General features: G+C 45.8%; 1 protein-coding gene across 1 annotated transcript in view; it reads left to right on the forward strand.

The window, feature by feature from the left end:
* Window positions 1-22,918, forward strand: part of LHFPL4 (LHFPL tetraspan subfamily member 4) — a 34,140-nt gene extending 11,222 nt beyond the window's left edge. Inside the window, exons 2-4 of the mRNA XM_074283958.1 lie at window positions 14,605-14,841; window positions 17,108-17,124; window positions 17,787-22,918. Of these exons, the coding sequence (XP_074140059.1) occupies window positions 14,605-14,841; window positions 17,108-17,124; window positions 17,787-17,963 (431 nt within the window). The 3' untranslated portion in view covers window positions 17,964-22,918. The remainder of the gene's footprint in view (window positions 1-14,604; window positions 14,842-17,107; window positions 17,125-17,786) is intronic.
* Window positions 22,919-23,280: the final 362 nt, after the last annotated feature.

Consider the following 23,280-nt stretch of genomic DNA (forward strand, 5'->3'; position numbering starts at 1 on the left):
AGGTTAAACTGTACAAATTTAATCTCTCTTCCACATAACATCTCTTCAAATATGGCGGTCTCCCCAATCCCCAACCAAGTCTTCTCTTCTCCAGGCTAACCACTCCCACTTTCTTTAACTGTTCCTCATATGACATGATCACTAGGTCAGCCTCCTAGGTCATTGTTCTCTGGGAACTCTCCAGAGTGTATTCTATGTATATTCTAAAATGTAATATTCAGAACTCAACACAGTAAACCACATGTAGTATGACCAGGTCTGGTCCAGGGAGTCCATCACATCCCTAGTCTTGGATGTTATATTTTTCTTTATGTAGTCTACGATTGCTTTTTTGAAGGATGGGGCTGGGACTGTTATTTCATACTATTGATTCATAATGGCTTACTGTCTTCTAAATTTCTAGATTTTTCAGATGAAGTGCTATCTAGCTATCCTCCTCTCTTGATTTTTTTAGCCTTCTTAATAAGAAGAATCCTTATTAAATCTTATTAGATTTGATCCAACAGGCTAGCCTATCAATATTTTTTCAGATCCCGATTATCATGTCATATTAAACTTTTATAGGTAGGCCATCTTTATCCTTTAAGTCATTTGTAACATGGTTAAGTGTAGATGCTAGGGCATCTGATCATTCAACCAGTTTGTACTTTTTTCTAGCTCATATCTTATCTACAAGAATAACAGGATAGATTTTTCCAAATGTTCCACTAAAATATAGATTAATTGTATTTACAGAATTCCTGTAATCTGTCAGATTATAGTAATTCTTTCCAAAAAGGAAATGAAGTTAATATGATGAAGTCATACTGACCTTTTGTGATTGCTGGTTCCTTTAGTAACACATTCTAGAATTTTAAATGAATAGAAATCAAGCTCACAGTTCTGTAACTTACAGATTCCATTCTCTCCCTCCCCCTTCTATTGTGAGAATATTTGTCTTTTTTCCAGTCTTGTATCTAGAGGACCATTTTCATTCTCTGTGATTCAGTCGTAGTGGCTCAGAAATCATGCCTTTCAGTGATTATGCTAGTTCTCTCTATAATTCATCTGGTTTTGAGGATCATCAGGGCAGTGAAGTGTTTTTTTAAGAGCTCCCTATATCTCAATTTTATTGCCCTTTTAGGCATTTTTTATCCTTTTCAGATATGAATGGGAAAGGGTAAAATCTAGCTAATTATTTGACCCCATTTAAGGTAACTGAGAAAGGGCTATGCTCTGATTCCTTAACCAGGTGATAATCAATTAGAAGTGGGACCTAGAGGGAGCAAGGCCTGTCTGGAAATGGATTTGAATTGGTTCCAGAAACTTAGAATCTCTCAGAACTATGAGATTTGAGTATTTGACTGTTGAGAAAAAAGCAAATGGTCCCTGAGGGGTAGTCACTTGAGTGGTAGGGGAGGAGAGCCCCTTTGCCTTAGTCTCACCCTTTACCTAACCTTGATTGACAGCCTAATGAATTTTGAGAGAGTGGAAAGTTTGGAATTTTTCATTAGTGTTCTAGCAGTGTCTCCTGAGACAACAGTGGTTAACCAAGAGTTTCCATCATGAGAGAGACAAGGGTAGACTAGATGTCATGGGGACAGACACCTTCATGGATCTACAGAGACCAGGAGAAAAAACTGTACTATACCTAAGGGTAATGTCTGGGGGATTCCATCAAAAGGATTTTCAAGAACTGTTCTTCCTTTGTCACATATATTCTCTGAGCCCGTAGTAATGTGGTAATGTATCACAGAATCTGGGGGTGATATTTGGTACCAGTTTTTCCCACTTTCCCACTTTAGTAAATACCCCTGTCTAAAAGCTAATTAAATGATGAATGACTACAAAGTGATCACCATGGGGGTAAGGAAGCATCCAGGGTGGGAACTTAGGAGTTATAGCATCAGAAAACCATCCTTCATCTTCTCAGGTCTACCTCTAGAACCCTGAGGGGAGATGTAAAAATGCAGAACTCTGTCAGTGTAGGTCCCATACCGTGGGTTGGAAGAATACGTCTAGATTCTACACCCTCACAAGCAAAGTTCATTCTCTTTGGCAGAGAAAACAGAAGCAAAATGAGAAATGAATAACTCCCCTTCTCCATGACTATCATCATTGTTGATGACCATGAATAGTGATGCTGTCACTTTTGTGTGATCCTCCTCTTTTCCTCCTTTATATTGTCCTTTGCAGCTCAATCTGAGGTTTGGAATTCCTGTTGTTCCTCCAGAACCATCCTACATGTTTCCAGCCAGTCTCCTTGCTTCCTTCTTCTGTACATGCCTTTAAAAATTAAGTTGGGTAAAGTATTCTTAATATATTGACATTTGTTTTTTTAGATAACTGCCCCTTTCTTTATTGGAATTCCTTCTCTTTGTGTCTTCAAAAATTCATTCTTGATAGCTTCTATCCCTCTCTGGATGACTTCCTTTATAGAATTTTATTTCATACTGTCTTTGAATCCTTTGAAATCTGTTCCCTTCAAATAGAGGGTACACATTTCTTTTTTCTCTTTGTCCAAATTTTAAGGGAGATGGATCACTACCCTCCCCCAACTTGCCAGCATTTTGATTTTTTCCAGTTCCTCATAATTGGTGAGAATCAGGGTCCAGAATTGCAACTCTCCCCCCCATTTACTTCCTTCATCTTTTGAAGGATGGAAATTATCATTAAAGCAAGTCAAGAAATGATTAGCTCCTCTGCTGTTGGCAAAGTGAGTTCCAGCAGATGTATGGATAATTAAGGTCTCTTATTACCACTACTAATAATAGCTAACATTTATAGGATGCACTTTACAAACATCTTCTTATACCCCTCTGAGATAAGAACCACAGGTGTTATTATTCCCATCTTAGAAGTGAGTGAACTGAGCCTCGAACAGGTAGCCACACTGCTAGGACATGTCAGAGGTGGGACTTCCAGGCCAGCAATTGTCTTCAAGTACTATATTCTATCTCCATGCTAGTTTTATGATTTTGTTTCCTCTTTCTATCCAACTAGTCTGACGTACACCTCACTAACAATATTGATTTCCTTTATTTCCCCCTTGACCTTCAGCAAATTTCTTTAATGTGCTTCTTCTTTTAATTCCTGGAATCCCTCCTGAGTGCAGTGTATCTTTAGGTAGCCTTTACTCTGTCCCTTTTGATCCAATGAGCTTTCTTGGATTCATCTCTTTGTTCTATACCTCTCGAGTACACTTACCAAGTTAGGCTGTAAAATATTTGTGTCATTTCTTCCTGTTATAGGATAAGCTCCAGCAGGTAGGGACCATAGCTTATTTAAACTGCTTCTCTCCCTCCCAGTCCTCTTGCTCGCTGCTGCTCCTTACTCATAAATACTTAGTGAATGTTTGTTGAATGAATGAAAATAGCTTGCCATGACCATCCAGAAGGACTGAAGATGACAGCACCTTCCTTTGGTCCTGGGGACTATTGTGAAGTATAAAAAACATGATATGAGCTCTTGGAAAGTTTAGCTCCCACTGGCAACAAATAATACAGATCTTAATAGAAGAATTTTTAAGGCAGAGCCTATGAATTTAAAAAAAAAACCTTTTTTCACTATCATTAGTTTCCTTTGTAATTCTCTACATTTTATTTTATTCATTTCAAAACATTCTTCTGAGAAGGGGGCCAAAGATTTTCCCATATTGTTCAAAAGGCTTGTAACACACAAAAGGTTAAAAATCTCTGCCGTGGACTAATGTGTGGACTCAGTTTCCCTCCCTGAAAATGATGTAATTGAGTTAGATGTTCTCTAGAAGCTCTTCCAAGTTGTGAGGATCAAATGAGGTAACAATTAGAAAGCACTTAGCACAATGCTAAATAAACAGTAGCTATTATTAATAGCAATGTCCGCATAAAATAGATTTCTGAACACACACACATATATCTGTGTTATGTAATATCACTTTAAGGTTTGCCAAAAAAAAGCTCACATCTGTAGTTTAATTCTCATAATAACTCAGGGAGAGATCATTATTTTCATAGACTCAGAGAAAGCATAATAATCATAATAATAGAAATAATAATACTCATATAATGCTTTATATTTTCAAAATGCTTTTCATGATTAATTTAATTTGAGCTTTCCAACTAGCCTGTGAGGGAAGTGTTCCCCAGAAAGTATTATTTTCATTTTCATAGGATGGCACAGTAGATTAGGGCATGCTATGCCAGATATATTGTCAGGGGATTTGGGTTCACATCCTATATCAGGTCCTTTCTAGTTGTGTAATTATGGGTAAGTCATTGGAATTAATATCTATCTCATAGGTTTGTTGGGAGAAAAGTTCTTTGCAGATCTTAAAATGCTATATAAGTATGAGTTATTATGATGAAGATCTGAGCCAGAAGCAGCTGGTCCTCCAACAAAGGGATTTTGACTCCTAGTCTGATGTTCTTTCCACAGTGCCGTGCTCTCTCTCTCTTTCTCTCTGATTTATTTCCATAGGATCATAGATTTTTTTTTTTTTTTTTTTTTGCTGAGGCAATTGGGGTCAAGTGACTTGCCCAGGGTCACACAGCTAGGAAGTGTTAAGTGTCTGAGACCAGATTTGAACTCAGATCAGACTTCAGGGCTGGTGCTCTATCCACTGCGCCACCTAGCTGCCCCAGGGTCATAAATTTTGAGCCAGAAGAGATCTTAGAGACCATTAGATTCAATCCCCTCATTTTACAGATGAGAAAAATGAAATCCAGAGAGATTAGGTACCATGCTCACAATCACACAGGTGGTCAATGGTATGCTCCAGGCATACAAGCGAAACTTTCAAGGGCATACAAAGTGAACTCTCAGCGAGTGTTAAAGTATTTCTAGTATTAGAAAGGACGCCTCTTCCTAGGACTGGTCCTTTGGTCACTCGTGATGAAATTTGAAGGGCATTTAGACCCTCAGTATATCCATCGCCAACTTGTCACAATCCTTAAATTTCACCATTTGTGATCCCTTCCTTTGGATCTGGAAGCCTTCCAGATTTCACTACAATCAGGCAATACCTCAGTTATAGTCATAACTACCATAGGACTAATGGAGTTTGGGCAATAACCCAGGGGACACACTTCCTCTCCAACACACTAGAATCACGATTATCCCCATTGACCTCATGAACTACTGCTTTCTCACTGGGGAAAACTGAAGGCAGAATGTGGGCTGAGGGAAGTATGTGGGAGCTCGACATATTGGCAGTGAGCGGCTCGCCTTGAGAGCAATTCTTGAGCTAGGGAGGTCAAGGGATACAGGCCCTAATTTGTCTTCCATCTTGGCATTGATTTGACCCAATTCAATTTAATTCAGTTCACTAAAGATCTTGGAAAGAGCACTGGACTTGGGAGGAAGCATGAGGCAGGGGAAAGGATGCTGGATTGAAGAGTCAGAAGACCTGGCTTCTACCATGTTTTGCTTGGGTGAACTTGGGCAAATTGTCCAACACTGGGACTCGGTGTAATGAGGGGATTGCTCTAGGTGATCTTGAAGATCTCTTTCAACTTGAAGTCTTGGGTTGGAATCCTTACTCTAGCTGTGACTGGCTTTGTGCCTTCAGCAGTTTCCTTATCTGTCCAAGAGGGATGAGAATCCCAGCAATAATTGTCAGGGTTTTCACATTCAGATGCAAGGATATTGATGTAGTTTGGTGCAATGAACAGATTCCCCAAAAGGACATTCAGTCTGGAGTCAGAAGGCTGGAAACCTGAGCTGAAAACCCAGCTTACACTCACCAATTATGATAATCCCTCAGACCTGAGTTTCCTCATCTGTAAAAGGAAGGGGTCAGACTCAGTAACCTCTGAAGTCCTTTCTTTTTCTTATCTGCAATCCTATATAAGTGGAAGACTTTTGGAAATAGGAAGACCTACAAAAATGGGAAATGCTGTTATTACCCTTTGTTATTTGGTGATGTTAAAGGACCAGGTGATTTTTTTTTTTGGGGGGGGGGATATGTGACTTGGAGAATGACAGATAAAGACCCTCAAAGGGGCCTACAAAAGTAGCAGCTAACATTTAACCTATGCAAAGTATGTCACCCATGATGTCTTATGTGATCCTCACGACCACCATGAGAGGTGGGTGCTAGTATTGTCCCCATTTTACAGATGAGGACACTGAGTCTGAGAAAACTTAAGTGATTTGTCCAGGGTCTCCCAGCTTGAAACAATGCTTGAATTCAGGTCTCCAAGCTCAATGAAGGATAAGGGATTATCTTTTCTTGAAGCATCTGATTGGGATTCAGACGAGGAAGTGATTTTCTTCTTTAGGTGTGTCATTTCTAATTCATGGAGTAGCTCACAGAATTATAGATCCAAAAGAGATCTTAGTCCAGTCTGACTAAAAATCATTATCTTTAGCCTCCACTTGAAGACCTTTCATGAGGGGGAATCCACTCTACCTCTCAACACAGAGCTTTCACATAGTGCTAACTGGTAGGATTCCCTCCCACCCTCCCACCCCCCCATCAAGTCCAAATCTTCCCCTCATTGCTTCTAGTTCCTCTCTCAGGGCCCAAGACAGATAGAATTTGTAGGCTCCTCATGGAGATGGTGTCAGATTCTACCTCCCTCTCCCCGCCCCCGACACACACCTCTACCCTTTCAGCAAATCCAGGCTGTTGTCCAGAAGGTGTGAGTGGGTGCTGCAGTCAGAGTGGTGAGATTTCCAGTTTACCACTGGAGTTGCAAGTCAATACAGGTCTCACATCTGGTTCAAGTACAGTAATAGCCTCATTAGTCATTCCATCAAGTTTAACCTTCAAAGCCTTTTCCAACCTAGCTTCTCAGCCCCATTTCCCCCTACTCTCTTTCAATCTCAGGGTTTCTCACACATATTCATTCTACTTGGGATTTTGCATACACTATTCATTTGTTAATCGAGTTAGAGCAGTTAGGTCTTAGTATCAACACCTTAGAAATAACCTAGTCCAAATTCTGTTACTGATAAGGAGGCACATGCATTGCTTCAGGTCACAATGGCTGCAAATAACAGACCCCAGGTTCTAATTTAGGCTAACAGACTTCAAATCTAGAGCTCCTGTTCTTATTTTGTTTGTTCTATCAATGAAAAGTCTACCTTCTCTTCCTTCCCCCATAACGAGGAGGAAAAAAAAAGTTCCTGTTACAAACATGTACTGTTGAGCAAAACAAGCACCCTATGTTCAGTACTCTTTGGAGTTAACGTACTAATTAATGCAGTAAACATTGATTAAAAATCTACTGTGTATATTAGTTGACCACAGATTAAAGATGAATTTCACAAGTGTAAAAAAGTGCATGGCTAGACAGAAATTCATCTGAAAAAACATGGAGGTCTTAGATGGCAAGATATATACATACATATATATATATATATATATATAATAAATGGTTTTAACTGGCAACTAAGAAAGTGAATATCATTTTAGGTTGCATTAAGAGCGCAGAAAGTCTGGGCCTTGGGAGGGATTATCTGTCCAACTGCCTTTTGCTCTGGTCAAGTCACAGTTGAAGTGTTGTGTTCAATTCTGAGTACTAAGGACATTAAGAAGGGAGTGCCCACCTAAAGTGGAGAGGATGTCCAACAGGTAGTGAATAGTCTCAAGTTTATGCCATTCAGGTTTCAGTTGGAGAAATGGGGAGATGTTTAGCCCAGAAGAGATAACATTAAGAGGAATATGGTAGCCATCCTTAAATATCTAAAGGAATGTCACACAGAAGAGAATATAAATTTATTATGTTTGCTTCACAAGGAAGAAATTAAAAGAGCAATGAATAGAAATTGTGGAGAGGTCGATTTTGTCTTGACAAAAGGAAAAAAAGAGGCCTAACTACTTACACATAAAAAAAATTAAATGAATAAAGAACCCCCTTTGTTCGTACTATAATGTTAAGCCTAAATGAAGGGGCAGGTCAATTCTCCGAGAGCCTCCACAGCTGTGAATCATAACATCTGAAGGCTTTGCAGGGCAGCCTTTACTGACACAGATGTTGCTTGTGGACAGGAATGAAATAAATTGGAAGCAGAGGGAAGAGGAGGGAGGTCAGAGAACAGTAATTGCCTCTCAGTCTCCTTGTATCATCATCATCACCATCACCATCACCACCACCATCACCATCACCACCATCATCACCATCATCACCATCATCACCACCACCATCACCATCACCACCATCATCACCATCATCACCACTACCATCCCATCACCATCACCATCACCATCACCATCACCATCACCATCACCATCACCATCACCTCCATTACTATCACCATCACCATCACCATCACCACCATCATCACCATCATCACCACCACCATCACCATCACCACCATCATCACCATCATCACCATCATCACCATCATCACCACCACATTCACCATCACCACCATCATCACCATCATCACCATCATCACCATCATCACCACCACCATCACCATCACCACCATCATCACCATCATCACCACCACCATCACTATCATCACCATCATCACCACTACCATCACCATCACCATCACCATCACCATCACCACCATTACTATCACCATCACCATCACCATCACCACCACCATCATCATCATCACCACTATCACCATCACCATTACCATCACTACCACCATCACCATCATCACCAACATCACCACCACCATCACCATCACCACCACCATCATCATCATCACTACTATCACCATCATCATCACCATCACTACCACCATCATCATCACCACTATCACCACCATCATCACCATCATCACCACCACCATCACCATCACCACCACCATCATCATCATCACCACTATCACCATCATCATCACCATCATCACCCACTTACATGAAGGGGTCCATTCTGTTGGTCTGAGTTGGATCCCCAGCAGCCACTAGCAGGTGACTCCCATAACACCCAGGGGACATTAACCACATTAGTGGCTCCAGTATCACAACACTATAACTTATAGGTAAATAACTACCTATAGAGTTTATCCGTTAGTATCTATATCTTGGATGGACATTGCAAATGGAACAGGAGTAGAAGAGGGAGCCAGATTGTTTGGAAAATTGCAAAGTTCTTTGAACTATTTTGAGTTCTCTTTTAAAAAAATTCATATTTTAACACAAATTTTTTTTAGTGATAGCGTATGACTGCTGATGAAGAGATCATTTAGTCTATAGTCATTCTTCAAATTTTAAAGAACTTGTGTACAAAGACCCATATTTTTAATACTAATTTTTTTGTTGATACTGTATGACTGCAGATGAAGAGAGAATATAGGCTGTATTCTTTCTTCAAATTATCTGTTGTGTACCTGTTTTATCTCCTTAGAAGAATATAAGCTGCCTGAGGGAAGGGATTGTTTCATTTTTATCTTTATATCCCCATCATCTAACAAAATGCTTGGCACATAGTAAGTGCTTAATAAATATTTATTGAATTAAATTAAGTTAAATATGCATATAATATGAAAGATATTAATAAAAAGAGATATATAGAATGTGTGCTATAAGATGGAAATATAGAGATTGATAGATACTGATCTAAGTATACATGTGGGTTGGATATGTGATAAAAATTATATGGCTCTAGATTGGATATATTATGGAGATTAAAGATGGAAAAGCAGACTGGGAGCCATGAATGTTAGGCTCAGAACTTTGAACTTGTTTCCAGAGGGAGCTATGAAAGGACTTCACTACTTCCTTGCTTAAAATACCTTCCTCCTTAATTCATTTTTTGGAAGAATCCTCCTTCTAGTGCCTCCTCTAGGAAGTTCCCATTGCCCTCATTAGCAACACCACTTATCCAGATGTTTTACTTGTTTTTTTAAAAAAATCTCTATTAATCTTGTATCAGCTATATGAGTCCCTGTTCCTCAAGTAGATTGTGAGCTCCTTGAGGGCAGGATTTATGGGCTGTACATCTCCTGCCTCCCACAGTTCTTAATTATTGAAGACTTGTTGAAATTAAATGAAATTTGCAAAAAGACAGTCCCTGCCTGCTGGGAGATGATAGTGCCTATAGGGAAGTTCCTGCCTTTCCCACTTACCATTGTTAGCTAAAACCTGTACTAGGTACTGAGTGGGGAGATGCCAAATAGAAGGCATAGAAGGGTTTTTAGTTTAAGGAGGGACAGAAAAATAAACATGAAAGATTAAAGATTTTAGATTAAAGAAGGTTTATCAGAAACGTCAATAAACATAGTGTAAACTATTAGCATGAATGCTTGGGAAAAGGAAAAATTGCTTCAAAATGTAGACATGAAAGCCCTGAGTCATTATTTAATAGATTCATGGCATTTTAGGAATCATCTAGTTCAATCCCTTAATTTTGCAGATGAGGAAACTCAAGACCAGAGTTGTCCAAGGTACTGAATGAGCCAGACTAGAACTCAGTTATCAAGGGTTTTCATACACCATTTATTCATTTAAATGACTATTTATTGAGCACTTCCTATATGCAAAGCCAGACCAGGTGCTATGGGATATAAAGAGAGAGAACCAGCAGGACATGGTTCCTGTCTGCAAAGAACTAGAATTGAGGTGGGGAGGTAAGTTATATAAGATATATGTAAATATACACACATATATATCAATATACATGTATGCAAAACATTTATGTATGGATGTATACACACATGGATATACAGATTGTCTTACTGATTATTTATATTTAAAGTGATAAAGAAAATGTTAATCTTTTAGATTAAAAATGTGTCAAAAGTATACATTTTCAAGTATACATTTACCAACACATTGATGTGTGTATCCACAATGCACATGTGTATATAAATATGAACATAAACATGCATGTATATATGTGATACATAGTTGTCTTGTATATACAAGGCCTTATGAGATGATGGCCGTGTGCATAATATAAAATGCTACAACAGTTCAGCTGTATCTCAGGAACAGAAAGAGAAATCCCTTCTAATTGGGAGTGATCAAAGAACATTTCAAGTAAAAGGTAGCAGAAGAAAGAGGAAGGAGTGAGTTACTGTTGTAGTTTATAGAGAGAAGGGTGAAAGAGGAATGAGTAAGGGGAGAACTAAAGGGGGAGCAAAATGGCCCAAGCAGTCCTGGGACAGGAAATGTTCTGCTGAACTAGGGGTGCAGATGGAGTTCTTATACAGCCTCCCTGCTTAATGCAATCTGCTCAGACCTAGGACCTTCATCAGCTTTGAAATAAAGGGGGTTCCAAATGACTTAATTCAGTTTTAAATTATTAAAGTTTTAACTATTAAAGCTTAAAACCACATTAAGACTTTTGGAACCTCCTTTGTGAGGTTCTTTGTGAGTTATTTAGGGAGTATTTCAAAATAGGTGAACTGTTTTCATTCTAAGATTTCACTATAAGGTGAATACTTTAGGTATTTTTATCCCCTTTTTACACTTGAGGAAGCTTAGGTAGATTCAGTGTTTTGCTTACACAGTCAGTGTCAGAATTGAGCTACCACCCATCAGTCACCAAAGGCATGCCTGCTGCCAGACCCAGTATAGACCTTTATGCTGTAGACATCCACTTCTCCACTTCTTCCTGTCCTCTTCTTTCCCTCATCCTGAGTCTCCTTCCCTGAAAAATCTGTTCTCTTCCATAAAGTTGCTAATCTGGGCTAGAGTGTTCATGGGTGAATGTGTGACCTTGAGCAGGATGTTCTTGAAGGTCCCTTTGAGTCCTGACTGTATGGTTCCTTGATTTCTTATGATGTTTTAATGGGGGATTTCTGTAACTTGTGGGTAAGAGTCCTGACTAAGGGATAACAACAACAGTTCAGCAAATGTTGATTAAGGATGCCCAGGGCCCCAGGACCTTTCCCTGAGGAGCTTACAGTCTAGTAAGGGACAAGATAGGTACATAAATAATTGTCATAGACAAGATGCCCATTCTGCTACTGATTGCATTAGATGACCTCTAGTTCCTTTCAACTGATTCTGATATTCCAGTAAATATTATGTAAATCAAAACATTGCTACCTTTAAAGGAAAGATCTTACAAAATACACAAAGTATTGTGAGACGTGGGTAGAAAAGAATCATTTTCATTTGGGGTGATCAGAGAAGGCTTCATGGAGGAGGTAGGAGCTGACTTGGGTCTTGAAGGATATGATGACTGTTATTTATCATTGTCACCATGGTCAACAGCAGTAATAGCATCATTCCCATTACCACCGTCTTCACTTGGCTCTAAGCAGGATTACAGCAAAAAGATCCCAATTATAGAGTGTGCTTCTGTTGTGGGAGCTCCCCAGGAGGAACAAAGTCTCCAAATCCAGGGCAATTTGGGTCAGAGAAAAGATCCTGCAGACCCGTGATGGAGGGAAGATGTGAGCTAGAGGGCTGTCTATCCTGGTTGAGCCCCCGGTGTATTGTTTTGGTCTCCAGCAATCTTGGTCTGGTCTGAGACATCTCAAGAGTGGCAGGCCACTGCAGAGGTCAGAGTAATGCTGGACTTGCTGTCCAAGGGGGATTGGGACTCTTGTCAGGAGCTACAACTAGGCTCCTTTCTCTCTCCATCCATCAAATGTTCTCAAAACCAACAGGGAACTTGGGAGCCAGTGTTTATTTCCTGAGGCACTACAGATGAGACAAAGAGAAACAGCAGAAACACAGACAGATGGATAGAACCAGCTAGTTAAAGGTGATAGATAAATGATAGATAATAGATGGTTAGATAAAAGAGGGAAAGAACGGAGAAAGAAAAGGGGGAGAGGGAGGAAGAGAGAGAGAAATAGAAATTCATTAGAAATATAGAAATATTACAAAGAAGAGACGGAGATGGAGAAATAGAGAGAATGAAAGACATATTAGCATATCAGGGGATGGAAGGGGGAGAATTTCAGTGTCAGAGACAGAAAGGAAAAGACTCTGTAGGGAGTGATTTGAGAGGGGGAAGGGAGGAAGAGGAGAATCAGGGTTCAGAGGGAGAGGAGTTGAATCTGGAAGCCCAGCAGCTAGCCTACCCAAGCCAGTGAGCTGGGAGTGAGCTGGCAGCTGTTTCCATGGAGACAGGAATTCACTCACTAGGAGAGTGATGAGTGACTGCAGCCCCAGCCCTTTACCTCTGGGGCTTGGGGACCTCTCTTCCTCCTAAGGGTCTTGTTTTCCTCCAGTATCTCCCAGCCCCACCCAGCCTCAACTCGGGGGTTGTAGAGGATGTATGAGGATGATAAGAGAGGGTGGATGGATTGAGGAAAGGAGAGCAAAGGATTGGAGTGAGCGTATAAGGTGCAGAAGGCAGATTTAACTGTCCCCTCCTCAGCTCGGACCCATGGTCTCCGGGCCCAGGACTTTGGCCATGACAATAGGGATAATCTGGGAAGGGATGAGAAGCCGTTAGAGCTGCCGTGTAGAAAGCTAGAGGAAGAATGTTGGGAGAGTGGAGGGAGGGAGAGGAGAAGCAGGGAAGTGGAGGGGAGGGAGGGTGAGGCAAAGAACAGGAAAGAAGACGCTCAGGGAGCCAACATGGTGGCTTGCTTTTCTTTCTTGTTCTGGCTCTCCCAGTTCCCCACCAAATGACCTTTATTTTCCCCATTTCTAAAGTACAAACCACTCATACCCTGAAGGGGAGCAGGTGCAGGTAAAGTGCTGGTGGAGCAAAAGGAGGCCTCCTGTGCCTCAAGGGAGATTATGGGATGGGGAGGATTTTAGGGGTGCGGTAGGGGTGTATAAATAAATGGACTCCTTGGTATTGTCAGAATGAAGCCCATTGGGTAAGCTGGAGGGAATAGGAGTTTGGCAGGCTGGGGCTAGTGAGAGGCCACTTTGAAGTTAGCTCCAGTTCGGGCGGCTCCTCCTTCTCCCACTTGCCTCCAGATGACCTGAGATTCATTTGATGGATGTGAGTGTTTGAGGTGGAGTAATGAGTTTTGAGAAGCCCGTGGGGAGGAGAGTCCCTAGGCTGTCTTGTAGAAGGGAACAAGCCGGCCGGGGAGCTGGCCAGGATCAGGACTACCTTCCTCTTCCTGCTCTATTTCCTTCTCTTCCTCTTCCCCACCTGCTCATCTTCATCTTTATTCCCAAAAGCATTTGTGAAGGGCTCTTGCTTAGAGGGAGTTTCCATTCTGAGAGTGCAGGACAGAGCCAAAAGGACAGGGAAAAGGAAAGAAGGGGCTGAGAGTACACAGGCAAGAGGTCTTAAATCTCATAAGCCCTTGTCAGGACAAGGAGCCGACTAAGGGCAAGTGTTTCAAAGAGAAGATGGGGGAGAGTCCCATGGCGATGGGAGGTTGCCAGTTCTTCCCTAGTCATTCCAGAATGGCGTCAAGAAACCGGAGGGGATTTCAAGAATCGTTTAAATGAGGTGGAGTGAGGTGACTGAAAAGGCTTTGCAGGGTCAATACAGGTTTCTGCTCCTAGAAGTCAGTCAACAAACATCTATTAAGTGCCGACTGTGTGCTGGGACACAAAAAGCCATCAAGGAGAGGGGAGAAAAATTTAAATAAATAGGAACGCACAAGATATAGCCAGAGTAAATGGAAGGTAGCTCAGAGGTACCATCCGCTCCTCTTGATGATAGAGTCAAGCCTCCCCCGTTTGAAGAGAAGTTTCTGGGTAACTGCCCCCCAAACTCGTGGGAACCTGGTCTTTGTGAACAGCAGAGTAATAATCTCTTTTTTCCCCTCCCTGGCTGCCTTGGGGACCCGGTTCTCCCTCTCCTCCAGCTCTGTGCCTGGTCCTGGGCTGTATGATCTTCCCCGATGGCTGGGACGCGGAGTCCATCCGGGACATGTGTGGGCAGAAGACAGGGAAGTATTCTCTGGGGGACTGCTCTGTGCGCTGGGCATACATCCTGGCCATCATTGGTATTCTCAATGCCCTCATCCTCTCCTTCCTCGCCTTTGTGCTGGGTAACCGGCAAAACGACTTGCTGCAAGATGAACTCAAGACAGAGAGCAAAGGTGAGTGGGGAGGGGCCTCCTCGGAGCTCCAAGTTCCAGGGAGAGCTCAGGGGATTAAAGGGGGTGTGCGGAGGCTGGGGAGCAGGGAACAGGCTTGTCTGCCTGCCCGGAGGCTTATTTTAGAGAAGAAAACATGCTGTCTCCTCAGCCTGGGAGAGGTAAGACCAGCTGAGGGCTGTGGCCATCTTGTGTCTGAGCACTTGCTTGCCCGGCCAACACCCCTGTGACTCAGCCAGTGGCTGTTGGAGGTAAGACTTGAACCCAGACCTTTCTGGGCCAGCACTCCATCCCCCGCCCCGTGGCTCTCCAGTGACACGTAAAGAGAAGGCTCTTACACCGGACTGCCATAGAAAAAGAAGCTATTGGTATCACGGGATTTCTCGGACCAGGCCGCAGTACTGTCGTTCTAAGCGCGGCTTTCAGGAGAAGCCCCCGTTCCTTCCAGTCACTCCCACCTGGGAGTTCTTTGCCTGGCAGAATGAGCTGAACGGAACCCTTTGTGTGGAATACTCCACCCCCTCACTCACCTCTCCTGGCCCACGGAACCTCCTCCTCTTCCTCCCACTCCTGGCCTCTGAGCATCCCGCCCAGGTCGCCCACAGACAGTCTAAGTGTCCCTACTCCCTGAGTGGTGAGGTCCCTGGGCTCACAGAACATTCGCTTCCCCTCTGACCCACATAATGGGTCTGCAGAGCCTCCACCCAGCCACCCTGCTCCAAGACTGACACGAAATCAAGAGCCATCTCCACCAAGAATTCCAACCGTTCTTGATTCTTGGATTCTTTTGACGCCGGAGGGGCGTGGGCAATCCAAAACCCCAGAGGAGGAAAAAACAGTAGATTTCTTTTGAAATGCAGTGAATGGGCCTTAGAGCATAGAACACAGACTGTCAGAGAGGAGAGGGACCTTAGAAATCGATCAGTGAATCCCAAACCCTCATTTTGCGGATGAATATTAAAATCTAGAGAGGAGAAGTTATTTAAGTCACTCAGTAAGTAGATTCTTATTCAGTATCTTACCATCCATTCCCCCTCTACTTTCAGCTTTACCCAACCCTCTTCCCAGAATCCTCCCCAACTGTGGGTTTTTTTTTTTTTTTTTTTATTTTGTTTTGGAAGAGTAGGGAAGGATTATTATGTTATGTAACAAAAGTCAGATTTTTTTCCCCAAATCTTGCATTGTTAAGTAAACGAAAATCCAAAAAACAAAAGTGTCTTACAGAGAAAAAACTCTGTCCATCTACCCAAAGCTGCTTCTGCTCATAGCACTCTTTCTACAAAAGGACAGATGCTCTTGTGAATATTAGTGCTCTTAGATGTTTCCTCTGGACCCTGGAGGGCAGGATCTCTGCAAGCTCCATCTTGGGTATTGGATCTTCCTTTTGGATGATAATAGTTTAACAACTGGCTCCAAGAGGAAAAATAATCAAACTGTACATACTACACGCGGTTACATTTTATCTGCATTATTATTTTCTTCATCACTTTCTTATGTCCAGACAAGCAACAAAGAAATAACTCAAGCCCTGACCTGGGGTGCCGGCAGGTTTTGGGGTACAAATGCTTACACTGAGGACTTGATACTGGCCTGGCCACGCCGGCTCCAGAACAGGGAGGTCACCAGGGCAGCTCTCCTTGGGGATGGGTTAGAAGATAATGGGAACTGTTTCCGGTGTTCCCGCTAAAGGGGCCCCGGGGGCTTAGAGAAGGGTTCTTGAGTTCGTGTCCCGGGGCTTTGGCCGCCAAACAGGCCCTGGGGACCCAGAGAGGCGGGAGCCCGAGGGGAGTGTGACAGGGCTGGTTTAGTTTCTCATCCTCCTCGCCAGTGGGGGTTAGCGGAGAGAATCCCGGATAGGGAATGGAAGGGAATTCCTGGCCCTGGCACTTGGTAAACGGCGGGATCTTGAATGGATCACTTTCCTTTTTGGGGGCCGTTTCCTTATCTGTAAATGAGAGGGTCAGTCTGGGTGCCTCTGAGGGAGCCAGTGAACCTGAATCTCAGGATTAGCCTGGGAATTTCCAGCACCCATTCTGAGGGGCAAAGCTTGGGATGGTTCAAGAAGCAGAATTCTTCTCTTGAGGTTTCTAGTTCAGGACCCTCTCCTCCACTGACCTGCCTGTGTTGTCTCACTGGAAAGGCAGAGCGGGATGGGGCTTGGGAATCCTTTATCTAACTCTCTCCTTGTCTGTCTGTCTGCCTGTCTGTTTGTCCGTCTGCCTTCTCTTCCTCTCCCCCTCCCCCCGATCCCGGCCCTGCCATCTTGCAGATTTTGTTGGCTCTGCGGTAAGTTCTGTGTTACGGCCTGGTGGGGAGGTCCCAGGGTGGGGGGTCCTCCCCTGTCCAGTTTCTCACACACAGGGACCCTGAAGGGCAGGATCTCAAGCCAGAACATGATACGAGCGCGACCTGTCCATCTCTCCCTCCCCGTTCCCTCCATTGGATCCCCGGGGCAGGCCCTGACATCAGACTCACCCGAGGGCTGCCCTCTTGCCTTTCCCGGCCTACCTCCCCATCTCTAGTCCTGGCCAGGGGAGCAGACGGGGTGGGGGCTGCCTGACCCCCCGAGGGCCTTTCCCTCCGGACCCGGGGAAGGCCCGGGCTCTGGCTCCCAATGGCTCCACTGGACTTTAAGAGCACCAGACTCCCCGGAGCCTCTCTGGGTCCCCTCTGGGTCCCCTCTAACTCCACCGAAAGGCATCCGGGCCGTGTTGGACCTACTCCCAGGCCACGCAATTTGCCATCCCCTCGGTGACTCCGTGACCAAACCTTTCGGTCCCAGATCACGGGGAACCCCCTCTGTCCTCCCGGGGTTCCCCTTCCCTCTCCCTTCCTGGCACTGGCCCTCTAGGGTCCCCACCCACAACTGCAGGTTCAGTTCTCAGTCTGGGGGCTGCCCCGCCTGGTGCTGACTCCCTCTGTCCTGGCCCCCCTCCAACCCCTCCCAGAACATAACAGAGATGCTGCCACTGGGCCTTGCCCTCTCTGGAGGCCCCGGACTGGACTCTTTCCCGCCTTTTTCTGCCAACGACGGCTCAGTGACGTGCACCTCGAAGCCTCAGATGCTGCCATCCTCCCTCGGGCGGCCTCCCCGAGACCCTGCTCTCCCCAGCCAGCTCACCTAAGATGAAGATGACCTGCCTGGAGGGAGGGAGCGTGGAGTTCCGGGGTCACTCACCCCCTCCCCCCTCCCCCGACATCCCACTAGCCACCGACCCCTCGCGTTCACCGGGGTCCAGACAACGCCGCTTTGTGTCAAACAAAAAGAGCGACTGAATTAACTGCCGAGCTCCGAGATGCTGGGGAAAGCTCCTGGACGGCTTCCCTCCATCTCCTCCGGCCGGGACCCCTGCCCCCTCTCTCGCCCTTTCATGCTGAACAGGAGCAACTACCGGACCTGGGCAGGAGGGAAGGGGGGGCTGCTTCCACTCCGGACCGGGCTCCCCTCTCCTCCCGACCCCATCTCAGGAGGACCGCTCCCCAGACTGGGCCCCGCCTCCAGCCCCAGCCCCGCCCCGGCCTGGGCCCGTTTTGTACAGCACAGAATTCTCAGTTCTTTTGTTGGGGGGGATGGGGGAGGCAGGACGGACGAGGGGCCCGGAGACGATCGTTCCTCTCCTCCGTCTGCCAGTGGCAGAAACTGTCCTGTTTCTTTGATACTTTTATGTGCAACTTGAACTTGCAGCTCACCTCCAAACAGGGTACTCCCCGTCCTTGCCCCCTGCCGCCCCATGTCTCTCTGCACCGCCCCTCCTCCCCAGCCAGGGGACTCGGCCACCCCCCCTCACGCTTTGAGCCCATTGTTTGGGAGACTTGATGGGGCTGTAAATGGGGCCAAGGGAACAGGTGAATGTGAGTGTGAGTGCGAGTGTGTGTGTGTGAGTGTGAGCTTCAGGTTGTCAGAGAGAGAGTGGGCTTCTTGCCTTATCTCTTCCCCCACCCACCCTCTGCCTTTCTTTCCAGAGTGGAGAAACGGAATGAGGGACAGCAGGGGAAGTTCACGGGGGCCTCTGGATTGTAGGAACAGAGCCACTAGCCTTGGGGACCTCAGTGGGGTCTGAACCCCTTCCTTCAACTCCTTCCCCTTCTCTCTCCAAAAGAGTGGGTGCTCCCACTCACAGCCCGTCCCATTGCGCACGTCCATGGGATTTAGATGGGATTATGAAGCTCTCTCAAAAACAGCCCCCTCCCCGGGCGGATCGGAACCTTTGCTTATACCCCTAGCCTACCGGGAAGATACGGAGCTCCTGCTTCCGGACAGCCAAGTCCAGAGCTAAGAGGCCAGGTCCCGGATGGTTTGGGATGGGGTGGATTCTTCCCAGACCCCTTTCCTTCTCTCCCCACCCAGGGGAACCATTCTACTCCCCCAGCTCCACTCTGGCCCCAGCACTGTGCTCCCTTCTGACTCCTCCCCCCTCCCTCCCCCCCCCCAAGAACTTCATAAAATACAACCCAAACCACACAGCAATGCTACGATACAGTTAGAGGGTGGGCGTGTTGGTCCCAGGGCCCAGTGAAGTGACTGATGGAGACGCCACGTCTCCATCCCGAAGGGGAGGAGGGGCTCCTCCACGGAGGAGGATGGCACGAGGACGAGCCCTCTGAACATACACACCAAAGTTCACATGCGAGGGCTCCGGGGGAGGGAACGGCAGAGAACAATAGTGAAGCGGGAGGCCATGGAGGGCAGAGACCCAGGGAGCACAAAGGCTACCAAGGGAAGGGAAGGAGACGGGGAGAAAGAGGGTGGGAAGAGAGGAGGCAGATTCAGAGTGAGAAAGAAAGAGGGCGCAAAAGAGCAACAATCGGGAAGTGAGGGAGAGGAAAAGAGGTGTATGGGGAAAGGGAAGGAGACATTTGGAGACAAGTAGGAGGGCAAAGGGAGACAGATGGAGAAAAGGAAAGATTACCGAGGTTTGGAGAGGAAGAGGGAGATAAAGTTAAGGGAAAGGGATAGGAAGGCAGATCTGGAGAGGAAGGAGGAAAGAAGTTGAAGAGTGGGAAAAAGCAACAGGTGGGGTTAAGGGAAAGGAAGATAAGAGCTGGGGAGAGAGGGAGAGGGAAGGAGGGAGAAAGATTTTGAGAAAAGGGGAGAGAAACGGGACGTAGAGATGGAAAGCAGTGAAAGGAAACATGGAGAGGAGACGTTTAGAAAGAAAGGCAGGGAGCAAAGCCAGGGAGAGAGGGAAACAGGTGGGGAAGAGAAAAGAAAAGGTAGGAAGAGAAATGGGTGGAGAGAGAAGGAGGCAAAGATGGGGAAAGACAAAAGGAGAGGGATACGGAGATTGGGAGAAACAGATGGAAAGAATGGGGGAGGTGACAGCTGGACAGCAAGAAGGAAAGACAGATGGGGAGAGGAGAGGAAGACAGGCAGGGAGAGAGAAAGGAAGACAGATGGGGAGAAAAGAGGGAAGCAACATTTAAAACTGGGGAGCAGGGAGGGGGAGATGGAGACAGACAGGGAAAGAAGAAAAAGGGAAATGGGACAGAGAAGAAGAGACCAGTATGGGGAGGGAGACAAATACAAGTAGGGAAAGATGAAGAGGAAACATTGGGAGAAATGGGAGGGAGAGGGACGGGGAAAAGGAAACAGATGGAAACAGGGGATGCTTAGGTGGGGAGGGAAACATGGGGAGGGAAATAGAAGAGACAGAGGGAAACAAGAGGGAGAGGGAATGAAACAGCAAAAGGGTAAAAGGGAAACAGATGAGGAGCGGGAAACATTCAGAGAGTGGAAAAGGGAGGAAGAGGAACAGATGGAGAGAGCAACATGGAGGATGACTGAGATGTGGAGGGAGGAAGAAGGATAGAGAAACAGGTATGGCTAGGAGAAAGGGACAGGGAATTGAATGGGGAGAAAGGGAGGAAGCATCACATGGGGAAGGAGACTGAGATGTGAAGAGATGGAGGCAGGAACAGGGACTGTTGCTGTGAGGAGAGGACCCCCCCAAAGGGTGGAAAAACTCCACTGGAGCAAGTGAAGAATGAGGCTCTAAGGCCCCTGTATGCCCAACCAGTCGGGGTGGAATTTCTTGCCTGAGGCTGGGTCGTGGGTGGGGAGGGATGGCACCTACCCTCTCCCTGCCCATGTTTCCCTGGGTCTTCCTTGGGCACACACTCTGGGACAGGCTTCTACTGGAAATCCAACTCCGGTAGGCTGAGATGGGGCCGGGGAACTGAGCTGGGGCTGATTCCTTTAGCTGAGAGTAGGGAGTGAGGAGAGCCGGGCGAGCTCCATCGGAAGGCAGAGCTCCCATTCTAACCAAGCTGAGCCCTGGGAAGAAGAGGGGGCCTGGAGCCCCCCAAGGACAGATCTGTAGGGAAGGAACGGAGGTCCAGCCTCTCTGAAGTTACCGCCCGGGGCTGTTGTTCCCCAGGAGCAGACTGAGAGGCTGTGGGAATGGGACTGAGGGCAGGGAAGTCTCAGATGTGATAGCGTCAGCTTGGATCGGACACTTGGTGCTTTGGCCAGCACTATCTGGATGGGGCTGAAGCCCACCCAGGTCCCTCTTCCTTGGCAGCCCATCCACATGAAAGAAGTTGTTCCTGGAAGAGGAAGGGGTAGGGTTGGATGGGCCGCTTCACCACAGGGGGACAAGGGAATAGGGGCAGAAGGGATGTCCAGCAGACAGATGTCCAGTGTCTAGACTTAGGAAGGCTAACGGGGCAGCTGGAGCTTCAATAAATGAACGGATGAAAAGGTGTTTATGGATTGCTTGCTGTGCGCAAAGCGTTGTGCTAAGTGCTGGCGACACAGAAAAGCAAGGTAGTTCTGTTCTTCAGAAGCCCACTGGGGATGGGATGGAAAGTGGACAGAGCGCTGGCCTGAAGTCAGGAGATCCTGAGTTCAGATCCGGCCTCGTCACTTAACACTTACTGGCTGTGTGACCCAATTGTCTCATCCCAACCCTCCAAAAAAGCCCACATTTTAAGAGAGGGAGACACCTTACAGGGAACCAGAGGTCCCTTGTCCTTAGGGGACAGCATCAGTAAGGAGTGGTTGGAGTTGTCTCCCAGGGAATTCTGGAAGCCTCTTACTTCTGATCCGATGGACCTATTAAGCTCAACCTAAGCCATAGGTTCTTAGTGTGGGGTCCTTGGATTCACAGATAAATTTCAGGGGTCTAATGAACTTGGATGGAAAAAAATTATATCTTTTATTTTCCACTAACTGAAATTTAGTATTTCCTTCAATTATTTGAAAACACGATCCCAAGGATTCACCAGGCTTCATCAGACTTGAAAAGGGGTTCAGGCACAAAAAGGTTAGAACCCCTGTCCTGAGCGGAGGTACCCAAACTTTCCCCCACTCCTCTGCGCTGGCCCAGAACTCTGGGAACAGGTAATGGCCACCATCCCCCTAAGCCAGGAAGCTACCCAGAGTGGACATGGATATGTCCAGGTAAGGTTTACCAAGTCAAGTTTACTCTGAGTTGGGAATCCTCAGAGGAACTGACTTCAGGGGGGGGAAATTCCGTCTTTTGGAGACCCGTGGGAAAAGGCCGCTCAGTCCGAGGAATTATAGGTTTCAGGCAGAGTAAAAACTCTTCACAGACCAACTATTGGGATTCATGCCTGGTGATGGGGGAAACCAGAGACTGGGTGAAGGAGCAAGCTTTTATATTAACAGAGGAAAGGGCGCGTTGATGGTGTAGCAGAGCTCAACAAACCTCTCAGTGGCAGTGCCCTCCTTCAGATGGGACTGGGATGAAACTTGGGGAAGGGAAGACAGGAATGTCCTTTTTACAAAAGCCATGTCTGGTCAATATCTCCGGTCAAGTTGGCCCTCCCTCAGTTGCCATCCCCCCTGGGCCTGGGGTTCCTGCCAGGCGGAGTTGGGGTGGGAAGGGGGATGCTTTGTCCCCAGTGCTGGTGGTAGTGATGGTGGTGAGGGTCCAGGGACATCCGTTGTTAGCCTAGCTTGGTCTTGTGAATACTTCATCAGTCAGTACGGTTTGAATGTATCTTCACTCTTCATTGTTAGACATGGCAATCTCAGTTTTGGTCCTGGAGCCCCTTCGATGCCGGATTTTAGCTTCAGTGCAGGTGGAATGGTGTTCAATAAAGGAATTTATATCACCAGTTCTGAATTCTGCTTATTCTGATTCAACTATTGGCTCCCTGACACCCCAGTGAATCATGGAATGATATTCTAGGTAGGTTTTCTTGGGTGTTCCCAGTACTTTCCCACTGAAAACTAACCTACTTTCACAGCTCTCGGTGCCTGGCCATATCTAAATTTGTGCTGGCAAAAATCTAGTTTTTTATTATACAGTAAGAGTCACAAAGCTATTTCTGCTCCTTGACTCAGTGATCCTACTTCTAGGACTATTTCCTAAGGAAGTTATTGACAGAAGACAAGTTTAACTATGTATGAACACATTGAGGCAGAATTTATGACATGAAAAAACTGGAAATAATCTTATCTAACGACACAAAGCT

Source organism: Sminthopsis crassicaudata, chromosome 1 (genome assembly GCF_048593235.1).
Source record: "Sminthopsis crassicaudata isolate SCR6 chromosome 1, ASM4859323v1, whole genome shotgun sequence".
NCBI lineage: Eukaryota > Metazoa > Chordata > Mammalia > Dasyuromorphia > Dasyuridae > Sminthopsis > Sminthopsis crassicaudata.